At 37.8% G+C, this 14,072-nt stretch overlaps 1 protein-coding gene across 2 annotated transcripts in view; it reads left to right on the top strand.

Moving 5' to 3' along the window:
• The window catches only part of Sytl5 (synaptotagmin like 5), a 303,531-nt gene that overhangs the window by 251,363 nt on the left and 38,096 nt on the right, over positions 1–14,072 (top strand). The window contains exons 7-10 of one of the 2 annotated variants that reach the window (XM_026782244.1): positions 2,605–2,746; positions 7,439–7,568; positions 10,060–10,166; positions 10,633–10,722. In XM_026782244.1, the coding sequence (XP_026638045.1) occupies positions 2,605–2,746; positions 7,439–7,568; positions 10,060–10,166; positions 10,633–10,722 (469 nt within the window). The remainder of the gene's footprint in view (positions 1–2,604; positions 2,747–7,438; positions 7,569–10,059; positions 10,167–10,632; positions 10,723–14,072) is intronic. The other variant, XM_026782245.1, reaches the window with a different exon arrangement.

A 14,072-nucleotide genomic window follows, 5' to 3' on the forward strand; every position in this document is an offset into this window, starting at 1 on the left:
ATTATAGTATTTATGTATCATAAGATACTTTTCTTTTGTTTTTATCATCAATTTAAAAATGAGAAATTATTTTCATCTTGCTAGCCACAAAATTATTATAAGGGAACACTTAGTATCTCACAGTCACTCACTAAACCAAAAAATGTATCTTTATCTAAGACAGTCACCGTGAGGGCAGCTCAGCACTTTCCATGTGAGCACTATACTAAGCAGGAAACATGGTAGTACATGGGAAAGAATGAGTGTAGGCAGATGCATGCCTGAGACTAATGAACATACTGAGCAGTTTAGCACAATATTTTCCAGCTTTTTCTGTGTATTGGAATCAGACAGGGGCTTTTAATATATTTATTTCTAGATCACATGCTCAGGGTATCCAATGTGATGTTTCAGATATACCACAGGGGGTCAAGGCTTAGCTCACATAAAGTTTAAAGATGTAGCATTTGGGGACAGCAAAGATTAGAAGAGAACTGCATTTAGCCTCTTTCTCTTTTCTTTTTAGAGTTTGGTATTTCTTCCTCATTTATCAGACTTATCTCATTTTCTAGTTATAACTTTTATTTCTCATTTTCTTATGAATTCATTTCAGATTTAAAATAATTAAAAGAACTTTTAAAAAGGCTTATATGCCTCGGTAGGAATACCCTGCATTCTGTGTGGTACCATGCTTTATACCTTGGTCTCAGTGTTAGTGGCTCTAATGCTGCCTTCTGGACATAATCATTTGACCATGTAGTGCAAGCTCAACATTATCAGTCTAGAAAGAGAGAAAGCTGGAAAATTATTTCCTAGATACCACTCCTGGGAGAGCATTACGTAAGCTCAGAAAGGCAAGGCAATTTATAGGATCTGTCTTATCCTTGGATCCTCTGTCCAGAATTGCACATATCTCAAAAGGCATTGTCAATATTTGGGGGCATCACGGAATTAGAGATAACAAACACGTAGGCTGTTCAAAGTATATTTCATAAACTAAGTTAGACAAAACTCTTCTAATCTCGAAAATGTGTCTTCCCATAGCCTAACATAACTAAGCCCCACGACCCTGTCAACTGGGTCTCCTTCTTTCCAGTTTCCCCTTAGCCACATGAGCCTGAACATTTGTTGCCAATGGTCTCTAATACATATTTAAATCATGGCAACATCAAAAATGGATTTCAAACTTCTCTAAATTTAATGTAGATGCCATCATAATCTTCCTATTTAAGTGGCAAAGGACCATGAACTTATATCCTATTTTAAATAGCATCTAAAACACTTGGCAGCTAAGCATTTAAAAGTCCGTGCCTCTTTAGATTTAACCTTTTCTTGGTATAATCAAGCAAAAGGAAATATTTTTGACACTCACAGTAAATGTCATGGACAAATAGGAAAGTCTGTGTCATTTTTCAGCTAATGCTGTTGGCAACAATAATTTCCAGTAGTTGACTTAGGATCACAAGAAGATTTTTTCTTACTACAGGTGAACCTGTTAAATGTCATCATTCTGATTAACCAGATGCTGCCAGAGAATCTACAGTAAATAGGACTTTGCTTTCAGCCCTTTTGAAACCATCTTGGGTAATTTGGCAGAGCCACTTGGGTGTTGGAAGGCCTTCAACACAGGGAAGCACAAATATTCACATGAATTCTTTTTTACTTTCTTGAGCTCTTTTTGAAGAGACATTTTTAAAGGTGATCCCCCCAAAAAACATTATGGAGATGTACTTATTTAGAATATTGTTCTGAGAATTGATCATCTATGGACATGACACATCACTGGGTCGGTGTCTGAGATGAACGCATGTAGAAAAGTGCAGATTGATTAACTGTTGTCAAAATGCAGTGGTTCAGGGAAATTGTTCTAAAACTTAGAACTCCAAATTGCTTCAAACAATTGAAACAGCAAATGTGTTATTTTGTCAGGATCAGCAAGCAGTGAGCAACTACTTTGAGCTATATCCATAGTTCTGAAATTTGGAGTTACCTCTAGAGAGAGGAGGCCAAACATGCTCCGTGCTATCAAAAGGATGCTATATAGAAGGTTTTTCAAGATTCTTAGTCAAATGTCAAATACTTGCACATATGCACAGGACTTAAGACACTAAACAATACACTCTGTAGCAAGAGGGAACAGTTAGTCAAAACCTGTAAGTGACCAGAGCAAGAAAAACAAGGTCTGTGCTTGTCAAGAAAAATCTGATGGGGAAAGCAGAACTTCTGTACTGAAAGGAGAGGAGGGTTCTCATGGACAAAGAATAAAAAAAAAGATGAGGATGATGGAAGCATATGACTTAGATGTGCCTGTAAATTTTGTCATTTGAGAATTATGAATGACTTAGAGTACTGATGAAAACAGGGAAATTGGAAAAGTTGGAAAGGTAGGGTGAAGCTCAGTTAAATGACATTGGAATTAGACAAGTTGGGATGTGGACAAAGGACCTAGTGAACTCCTGCAGGTCTTTGAGGAAGGCACCACGAACACTACTGAGCAGCTCCAATGTGGCTGGCCCTAGTCAGAGTGGTGTGGTTTGCATTCCTCATCATTTTCCTCATCAACATTTCTGGGCTGGCATCTTTGACTGCTGTCAAAGTTCAAATGTGCCTTATCCTTTTGTATAGGAGAAGTACCGCTTCGCCCGATCTCATTGACCAGGAGGCAGGACGAGGAACACCGACAAACAGCTACAGCAATGGTGGAACCCCAGCCACCCAGAGGTCACCAGCCCCAAGTGTTCGTAGTGTGACCTCCATCAGCAGTAGAGTGAGTACACAACTGTGAAGAGACAGCCAGTCTCTAAGACTTGCTTTACCACCGCCCATGACTCGTTTGAATTCTCTGTATCTCTGCACATGTTCATACTGTTGAATGGACTGTATCCGTAGCTTTGCGCCAGAAATCCAAAGTGAGGACAAAAGGGCAAGACAGGTTTGAAATGTGCTATTATGTGGCCCATCCTTAAATGGCTGTGCAATTTAAAGAAATAGGAAACTTTCACATTAATTCTCCGAGGACATATTTATAAATTAGCTGTTTCTCTACAGGAAAAGTAGAACCTTGGAGTGATTTTATAATTTTCTTTCTTTACATCTATTAAAATGACAGGTCAAACACCTAATAAATGCTTATATATAAATATGCTAAATGAAAAATTATTGTTTGTATCACATTATTTTCCTTTAAGGAAGAAAAGGCACAAAGCATTTGGGAGTAATACTTTCTTTTACCCACTATTCTATTGGAAGTCATTCTTGGAAAACATTACCATCTATTAGACTTTTGGGGGATGTTTTCAAGACAAGGTTTCTCTGTAGCTTTGGAGCCTGTCCTGGAACTAGCTTTTGTAGACCAGGCTGGCCTCGAACTCACAGAGATCCTCCTGCCTCTGCCTCGCTAAAGGCGCACGCCACCACCGCCCACTCTAGAACTTTTTATTAAGCAAGAAATCCCATGTTCCTGGAATATATAGTTATGAAATCATTATATATATATATATATACTTTAGTACTTTGATTCAGCCATAATTTAGCGAAGTGAAACCTCCTGAAAGGCCCTGGACAAAGATTTAAAATAAGTGAAAGAATCAGCCATGCAAATGTCTGGGCTGGCAAAGTATCCTCCAGACAGACCAAATCAATATTCAACACATAGAAAGAAAGCTGATCCATCTTTAATAATCAATGCCCTGGCTCAAATAGTTTGTAAAGTATCTGGACACTTCATGGGGAGCTGCCAACACAAAGAACCAGAGATAGGCATGCCCAATTTACTAAAGGAAGACCGAAAAGGCCAGCGTGCTGCTGAGGGCTCATACAGCAGAGCAACATGGCTTAGCATTTGTTTAGGCAGGATCTCAGGAAGGAGCTGCTGAGAAACAGCTGAGGGAAGTAAGCGAAGCCTACAGACCCTTTTGGAAGCCTTTGCCATACTGAAGCTATTAAAGGGGGCATGGAAACAGGAAACAGGGAGGTAGCAGCAGGATGTGTAGTGAGCAGAGTGGTTCAGTATTTTGGAGGAAGAATCAAAAGACATTCAGACAGCCTGAATATCACTGACTGATCTGTTTCAAGAAAGCCTAAACTGTATTTCCTTAGATAAAAGGCATCTTCTGAGTTTCATAAATACTTATGCTAAGCTCAGCAACTGGCTTCTGTTCAGCTGTCAGAAAAGTGCAGAGGTTGTTGATGACTATATTTTCTTCTTCAGTAACCTAGCAAGGAGTGATATTGAATGTATTTAGGAGCTGGTAGTAAAGAGACACTGACCAGTCAGAGTGAATACTTGTACAAGGCTCAGGAGCCTTGCATTCCTTATAAAGAGAATTGTGGGCAAGGAAAGGCATGAGGAAAGGAGGGTTCCAATGAAGATTATGATAATGTTTACCAGTTACTATGATAAACAAGCATTCAAAAAAGTTGTCAACTGCTGTGCCTGTGCCAGTGGGTAACAGCTGAATGCCAATAAGGTAACTCAGTTTGGTTGATCACAAAAGAAGGATTATCTTCCCAGGTATCATTTGAAGGGAAAGAACAATTTTGCCCAAAGTTATTTCCTACAATGAAATTGGAAAATTTTTCAATTCATATACAGTGAGGGAGCGGAACTTGTTCTTGTGTTGTAACTGATCTAAGCACAGTTTCTCCTATAAATGAAACCTTTTGACTATCTCTGTTTATGCTAGATATAAACTGCTAAGTCTAGGCTTCACCACCTGAAGTTCCAGACCAGTGGTTCTCAATCTTCCTAATGCTGCACCCCTTTGATACAGTTCCTCATGCTGTGGTGACTCCCAACTGCAAAATTATTTTCCTTGCTACTTCATAGATGTAATTTTGCTACTGTTATAAATTGTAATGTAAATATTTGTGTTTTCTGATGGTCTTAAGTGACCTCCATGAAAGGGTCTTTCAACCCCAAAGGCTGAGAACCCTTGTTATAGACTATGTGTTACATGTTAAAGACTGTACAATGTTAGCTGACCTATTAATGTTCAATATTAATGGTACCACCAGATCACCCGTGGGGAAATTTTCCATCATCATAATTACCAGTGAGGAGCTTAGTCTTGCTTCGTTAGAGGACTTTCATGTGCAAAGAATTTTATGATGAGCTGTTAAAAACTGACCTAAACTACTTCATCCATTTGACCTCTATTACAGTCTAGACAAACTTTGCTAGGCTATGATAATTAGAGGAATTAGAAGAAATATACTTTCTGCTATAGGTTTTACATGTTGGAAATTGTGAAATACTGAATACAGTCTATTGGAGCTGAATTGATTAGCATGCTAAGCAAGTAAGAAGCAGATCTATCTGTGGAGACTTCATTAAAGTATTGCTGTAGGTCTAAGATATCAGGCAACCAAGAGGGATTTCATCCTGTAGGCACTACTTAACCATGTATAATGAAAAGAATGGTAAAATGTCTCTTAGGTTGAACAGTTATCACACCATGGTGCCATCTTCCTTGACATTTAATCTCAGCCTAGTTCTCAAGAGAAGTACAGGATTTTTAAAAAATATTAAATAAAGCTCAGTGTTAGGAGGTGGTGGTGTACATGTTTAAACCCAGCACTTGGGATGTGTTTACGTGAGTTTGAGGCCAGAATGGTCTACAGAGCAAGTTCCAAAACAACCAGGGCTATTACACAGAGAAAACTTGTCTCAAAAAAAAAAAAAACAACAATGAAACAAACAAACAAAAAAGCTTAACTACATAGTGTCCCCTAGACATGACAGAGAAAATGTACCTATGAAATGTCAACAATATGACTGCTGAGGGGGGTGAATCAGTTTCCTCCAAGGCTGGGTTCTCACATAGGTTTTCCAATCTCAAGTGGTCAGCCTTGGACACACATGTACATACAGGCAATGCTAAATGAACACAGTAAGTTACACACACATGTTATATATATATATATATATATATATATATATAGTATATACTATATTTTTATATATGTTTATACGAACTATTGTTTTTATATATTCAATGATGGCCTAATATTAATGACAGATTAAAAATAATAATTAAAGAAGAGATTATTAATTTGGGAATGAATCAAGAAAGGAGTTGAGGTGTAGAGTGATTTAGATGGAAGTACTCAACAATTTTTTTTTTTTTTTACAAAAGCAAGCTTACACTGCCCCTATAGAAATCAGCAGATCTGGGATAGGGTTTGCTTTTTGTCAGAGTACACAATGAAAACTAATCTCAGACTGTATTCTGCCACATGTACAAACATTTATTTGTAGCTAGGCATCCCCTAAATTACCTATGGCTCTAAGATGAAGAAGTACCTGCTGCATCCTGCAGGACTGTTGGGATTAGGTGCACTGGGCTCTCTGATGAAAAGGCTGCAACCCCATCCCAATCTCAGCCTGTTTATTATATGACAGTCTAGTAGGGAGGTGGGCTCATTGCATACAGTTGAACATGGTTACAGTTTAGCTAATCTCAGTAGCTGTCTCCTGGCCATAAACATCCAAGGGAGAATAAAGCTACTGTGGATATTTTCTACACACACTATCAACATTGTATAAATAGAAGAAGACTTTGTCATTCCTCTGTGAATGAGACATTGGTCCTTGCCATGGCTATTCTTATATTGAATGATGCACATACACTCAGGACTTCACCTGCTGTCTACGAGTTTCCATTCTCATAAACACTGATAAGCATCATGCATGACATTTTTATTTCAACATACATGTAACTATATTTTGATCACCCAGTCTTCTAGGTGGGAACTATGATGGGGTCTTGGATAATTGTGGTCAGAGGAAGTATAGTTTATGTGAGTTGGCTTACTTGGTTTTCCATTATTGCCACAATGTTTGAGATACAACTTAAAAAGTTTGCTTTAGCTTAAAGTTTTTGGGCTTACAGATCAGAAAAAAAATAAAGAGAAAAAATACCCTCTTTTGTGGCAAATAATAAAAAAAGAATGTGCCAGAAGCAAACTGCTCATGTCATGATTGCCAATTACCGAAAACCATGCACTTGGCACACATCATAAAGGATTTTATTATCATCCCGTAACACCAACCTGAAGATCAAAGTACCCGTTGTTTGGCCCTTTGGTGTAACTTCCCTGATTAAAACCACAGCAGAGTATTTGAGGAGATGGATGTTGACAGAGGACAAATACAAAACCAAGCAGTTCTAAGTAGAAGTTCCTATACAATCTTTCTTGCTAATCTTATATCACTAGTTCATGAGTGAAAGAAGTATTCAAATATGTTTTATGCCAAATTGAAACCTTCTTGAATTCCATTTTATACAGTAGCTTCCTAAGTATGGGCTTCTGATAGGATCCTTCAAAGGTTATTTCATCCCCTCCTCCAATAATACATATAAATATCATTATACTAAAGTGTATTTATATGAAGGGGTTTTAAGAGAAATCAGTCAGTATAATGTTCCTGTTTTTCATTTTCTTCCTCTGCGGGAAGGACCATGTTGTTGAAAAGTCCATGGCTGTGGGTGCCAGGGAAAGCCCCTCTGAGGAGCTGACAAAGAGTCACCGCAGAAACACATCTGGGCCACCTTCCATCGCCGTGTCGGGTGCCTCCCTTTCCTCAGGTAGGTAGTCACAATATGAGCACTGTACTGTTAAAAAAAAGATTGAAACAATTCGAATTGCCTGCTTCACAGGGTATTGAGTAGATGTTTTAGACTTGAGAAGACCATCATCCATTATAGTAATAGGTCAAAGCATAACCAGTTTCTAAGAGTGATCCCAGGTGAGCCTTAGGTCCAATGCACTAAAATAAAATCTACTTATTGAGTGTACAGCTTTGCTCTAAGTCATTGTTATGGTTCAAAGCTATACAAGATTATCAATTTAGAAAGATAGAAAATACAAGTAGTTCTATGGTACATTTCTTATGACGGGTAATAACTCTCACCTAGGGATCAAGAAAATGAAAGTTCCATCAGTAGAGACCAGACATTCCATATACCCACACAAACTGTTTCATCCTTTAAAACGCAATTATTTGTAAGTAGCTTGGTGTGCTTCCTATTGCAGTGATAAACACCATGACCTAAGGCAACTTGGAGGAGAATGGGTTTATTTCCTTATATAGCTTATAGTCTCTCATGAAGGGAAAGCAGGAACCAATGACAGACTGTGGACGAATGTGGTTTACTGGCTTGCTCCTCACAGCTTGCTCAACCTGCTTCCACCTACACCCCAGGACCACCTGTTCAGGGGTAGTGTTGGCAACATTGATCTGGTTCCTTCCATATTAATAACCATCAAGAAAATTCCTCACAGACTTACCTACTGGCCAGTCTGAGAGAGGGAGACATTTTCTCAACTGACCTTGCCTCTTCCCAGTAATAAGAGTTAAACAAAGAGCCATGAGTCTAAGAGAGTTTGGGTGGGGTGTGTACACGGGATGCTTTGGGGGGACCTAAGGGAAGGGGAAGTGATAAAATTATACTATAATCTCAAATATATATATTAAAATAAATAAGTACAATATCATCTCTATAAGAGGAATTCCATGATACTTTAAAGAAAAAACTATCAAGCATGTATATTAAAAATATTAGCAAGAAATCTTTTTATTTATATAGATATTTATATTGCAGTAAGAAAATTCTTCAGAGAAATACATTGTTATTGTAATGTTTATGTACCATATGCTGAACTCAATTCATGATTAAATCCTCAGCATTAAACCATTATCTAAAGGATAATTACCATTGCTAAAGGATAATATCTGCATGCTGCCTAAGGCTGGATTCTAGCTTGTAACTTGACTTGCAAAGAGGCCTTTTCTAGGCAACAGGCTTCTAAAGGGTTTGTGTGTGCATGTTTTTGTGTGTTTGTGGGCATACCCATGTACAGGTGTGGCACTGGGGATGGGAGGTCTCTAAAAATGCATGTTCTTAAAATTAGGAAAGGGGGCCCAACAACAAGGTGAAGTGGGTAAAGGTACTTGCTGCCAACCCTGACAACCTGTGTTCAGTTCCCTGGGCCCACATGATGAAAGGAAAGAACCAACTCCCAAAAGCTGTCCTGTGATTTTTCACTTTTGCATCATGGCACACATGAATGTGCACATACATTAAATAAATGAATATATTTTTTAAAAGAAAGATAATAAAGTAGTTCACTCATTTGATGAAAAACTGTAACATATCCTAGACGCTAACGTCATGAAGTTACCTTCTACTGAATGTCTTCCACAACCCCGGATCATTTAGAGTATATTTATTCTACCAGGCACTGTGCTAACCCCCTCCTCATCACTCTATTTACCATTTCAAACTTAAGTTATCTGATTGCTCTCTCCAGTCTCTCTCCTCCATAAGCAACTATATTTGTCTCAGCAGGGCTTTAGAACCGAACTAGTCTGTGAAAGTCAGCTGCCCTGACTTGGTAAGGTGTCTACAGCATTGCTGAGAAGCACATCATTTTTTCACTGTTAATTTAAAAACTGAACTAAAGATCTTCTATTCATGAAGGAATGTTCTAGTAGCTAATGAAATTAAAACCTCTCAATCTCTCTATAGTCACTCCCCTTTGCATGAAAGGAAGTCACATCATTTAAAAGTGGAAATATGATCAGTTGACTTCATCTTATGTCAAATGTGGAAACAGTGAATTCTCTTTAAGAGTGTTAAGTTCTTTTCTTGTCAAGCTTAAGGACCCAATCTATGAGCATTTTTAGTATTTCGAAAGGAGTAAATCAGAATCTTTACACAGTTTAAACCTACCCTTGGATCTTATAACAGAACATTTAACTCCCTGTGATCAAAGGACAAATGAACACAGATGTGTCCATGGTCGAATTAAGGCAATTTCAAAAACACTATAAAAATGTGAGTGTGTCAAATTAAAGCAGCACGGAGTTTGTGAGCCTGGATGCTGTTTCTACTGTATTGTATTCTGTCTGTCTGTCTCTCTGTGTCTGTGTGTCTGTGTGTCTGTGTGTCTGTGTGTCTGTGTGTGTGTATGCATGTATAAACTGAAATATTGAAATACTTAAATGTTTGCAATGGAAATGCAGAACCACGGAATAAGCTGGTTCACATCTGCATTTCACATTTATCCCTCCAGACCGGAGTCAATCTGAGTTAGATTTCAGTGAGTCATTTACAGAAGACTTAGAGGATACTTCAAGCATAAGAAGCAGATCTGTCCCTGGGACATTAGACAAAGACTTGGTAAGTTGGATGCGGGAGAAAGTTCGATAACACATGGAAAGGAAGGCATGATCTTGCTTCAAGCATTTGCAGTTTTAGGTGACAAGTTGAGGGTAGAAAGAAGACACAGAATATGTCTTCTGGTAGTTTTTATGATCAAATATAAAAGAAACTAAAACACTGTAATTGAAAAACTAAAAACAGTACTGCAATTAAAATTGTAATATATACATGTAATTTGAGATGATATAAAGAAACAGCAATGAATTAAAAATTATATAGTAAGAGAAAGTACCTTGTGTTCTCAGTATGAATGGGATATTTAATATGTACATGAAATGAAGTAACATTATATTCCAACTATATATTAAAAACACATAAAACTGTGTTTTTTGTTTCTTTATTTTTTTAAATTTATTTATCTATTAAAGATTTCTGTCTCTTCCCCACCACCACCTCCCATTTCCCTCCCCCTCCCCCGATCAAGTCCCCCTCCCTCATCAGCCCAAAGAGCGATCAGGGTTCCCTGCCCTGTGGGAAGTCCAAGGACCACCCACCTCCATCCAGGTCTAGTAAGGTGAGCATCCAAACTGCCCAGGCCCCCCCAAAGCCAGCACATGCAGTAGGATCAAAAACCCATTGCCATTGTTCTTGAGTTCTCAGTAGTCCTCATTGTCCGCTATGTTCAGCCACAACCTTGTGGTAAAATTTTAGTTATATCTATAAAACTGTACTTTAACAGTTTAACTCTAGACAGTTGCATGGCTGTGACAGACTGAGGAGTCACTGACAGTGACACCAGGCTTTATTCCTACTGCATGTACTGGATTTTTGGGAACCCATTATCTTTGAATGGATTCCTTGCTCAGCATAGATACAGTGGGAAGGGCCTTGGACCTTCCCCATCAATGTGCCTTACCCTCTCTGAGGAGTGGATGGGGATGGGGTATAAGTGGAGGGAATGGGAGGATGGAACTTGGATTGATATATATAATGAAAAAAGATAATTTTGTTTTCTTTTTAAAAATAAAAATGAAAAATTGATTGATGAAAGCCATTAAAATATGATTTCAAACAGTCACAGTATATGCCATTTAAATGTTGATATTATTAAGCCATTTACATTACAACTTAGAATACAACATGGATTTTCATATTAATAAATAAGGTTCTGGGGGTTTGGAAAATGCAATAAGATAAAATAGAAATGTTTTATAAGTTTTTAGAATGTTTTTATAAGGGCTCACAATAAATCGGGCCCTTCCACATTAATCAATCAAGAAAATGCCCCACAGACTTGCCTACAGGCCAATCTGATAAGGATATTTTCTCAACTGAGGTTCCCTCTTTCCAAATGGACCTAACCAGAACAATGGGCATTAAAGGAAATGACATACTGAAAATGGAATTGAAGAAGAGATTGTAGCTTGTCTGCTTTAGTAGCAATTTTGTGATTGTCTGCTCATGATTGGCTGAGACTCATCTACAGTTATAATACTAGGTTACAGCTATTTACATATCAAGTTACTTTGTGGTGCATTGTGTATGGAAACACCTTTAGGCCAAACTTAAATTTTATATGGAAGCCTCTTCAGGTCAAACTTAAAATTTCCTATGGAAAAATTCAAGGTGGATACAGCTTTACAAATGAATTCCATCAAATATTTGAGCTTATTGCTGTTGTAGACACAGTAACACTCTGTAACCCAGACTAGACTGGTCCTGTGTAGCCCAGGCTGTCCTTAAACTTGCATGCAGTCCTCTGACCCTAGCTTCCCTAATAATGATGTTAAAGGTGTGAGCCACCAGGCCTGGTCCATTAAGTATTTGAAAAAGAAACCATGCAATTCACAAATTCAGTCAGAAAGTTGAGGGCATGATGGAAGTATTTCCATAGTCCATTACTTCTCTGGTTAACAGAGCTCCATAGGCATCACGAGAAGAGAAAACAGCAGGTCAGAACATAGAACGAATACAAGTGCTATTCTTTAATAAAATCTCAATAAGCCCCATCCTCTTACAAAAAGAAAAAAAGAATCACATACTATAACTAAGTGAGATTTACTCCATAGAAGCAAGGTTGATCAACCATTTAAAAAAATAAATGAATGTAGGGGCTGGAAAGAGAGCTTAAAAGTTAAGAATACTTACTGCTCTTAAAGAGGACCTGAATACTTTTAACTAATTTATTTATTTAAAAAAAACCCTATCTGTTCTCATTTTACATAACAATCCCAGTTCCCACTCCCTCCCCTCCTCCTGTTCTCGCCACCTTCCTCCCAGTCCACTCCCAATCCACTCCTCAGAGAGGGTAAGGCTTCCCATGGGGAGTCACCAAAGTCTAGCACATTGCTTTGTTGCAGGACCAAGGTCCTTCCCACTATATCTAGGCTGAGGAAAGTATTCTTCAAAAAAGAATGGATTCCAAAAATACAATACAAGCAGTAGAGATAAATCCTGGTCTCACTGCCAGTGGTCTCTCAGTCTGCCCCAGTCACACAACTGCCACCCACATTCAGAGGGCCTAGTTTAGTCCTATGCAGGTTCTCCTATTGTCAGTCTGGAGCCAGTGAGCTCCCACTAGCTTGGGTCAGCTGTTTCTGTGGGTATCACCATCATGGTCTTGACTCCTTCACTCATATTATCACCCCTCCCTGTCTTCAACTGGACTTTGGGAGCTCAACCCAGTGCTCTAATGCAGGTCTCTGCATCTGCTTCCACCAATTGCTGAATGAAGTTCTATGATGACAACTAAGGTAGTCATCAATCTGAATACAGGGCAAGGCCAGGTCAGGTACCCTCTCCACTACTGATTAGTGTCTTAGCTGGGGTCATCCTTGTGGATTCCTTGGAATTTCTCTAGTGCCAGTTTTCTTGCTAGTCTGATTATTGGCTCCCTCAATCAAGATTTTGTTCCTAGCACCTACATCAGCTGACTCACAAGTACATCTAATTCTAGTTCCAGGGGATCTGACACCTTCTTCTGGCCTCCATGAGTATATACACATAGAAATCAAAATAAAATTTAAAGCTTTTAAAATTAAATGAAGGCAATATTAGAAAATTACTAGCCATAATATCTCATTAGGAGAAAAATTATTTGAAAAAACCATATATATATATACCTCAACAAGCTAGAACGAAGAATTTCTTCAACCTAATGAAGGGCATGTATAAACAATACAATTAACATGGTACTTAATGGCAAAAATGAATAAATGATGTCTAAGTCCAGCATATAATCAGAGTTCCTTCATTCAACATTGCACAGAAAGGTAGAGCTATTGGTATAAAAGGGATAAAGAAAAGAATGGAAAAGACAAAGTAAAGAAAGGTTCTCAGTGGGGAAAAACAGTTTCAGTGTCATTAATTTTCAGATGATGTGATCCTATGTGTAGAAAATCCTAAATGATATAAAATATGGTATGACTGCAGCTAATTCATAAAGGTTGCAAGACAAAAGAGTAATATAAAAAACAATAATATGTTATATGCTATCAGTAAACAGTGGGAAACAAAGTTAAGAATGTAATCCTATCAATAACGTGAAAATGGTTTTAAAAAGTAGAAAATAAGTGCATTTTAAAAAGTATAAGGCATACTTTGTGACTTACAAAGTTTTATTGACGTAAATTAGAGACCTGAATAAATGAAGAGATAATTCATTTATAGATTAGAAAATTTTGTGTTTTTAAGAATAAAATTCCTTCCAGGTTAATCTAGTGAATATATACCAATCAAATTCAACTAAGATATTCTATAGAAATGAATATGAGAATTTTGAAATTCATATGAACATACTAGGAGACCAGAACAAAATTTTTTTTTGGTTTTTTTTTTTTTGAGACAGGGTTTCTCTGTGGCTTTGGAGCCTGTCCTGGAACTAGCTCTTGTAGACCAGGCTGGTCTCAAACTCACAGAGATCTG

Source organism: Microtus ochrogaster, chromosome 10 (assembly GCF_000317375.1).
Source record: "Microtus ochrogaster isolate Prairie Vole_2 chromosome 10, MicOch1.0, whole genome shotgun sequence".
NCBI lineage: Eukaryota > Metazoa > Chordata > Mammalia > Rodentia > Cricetidae > Microtus > Microtus ochrogaster.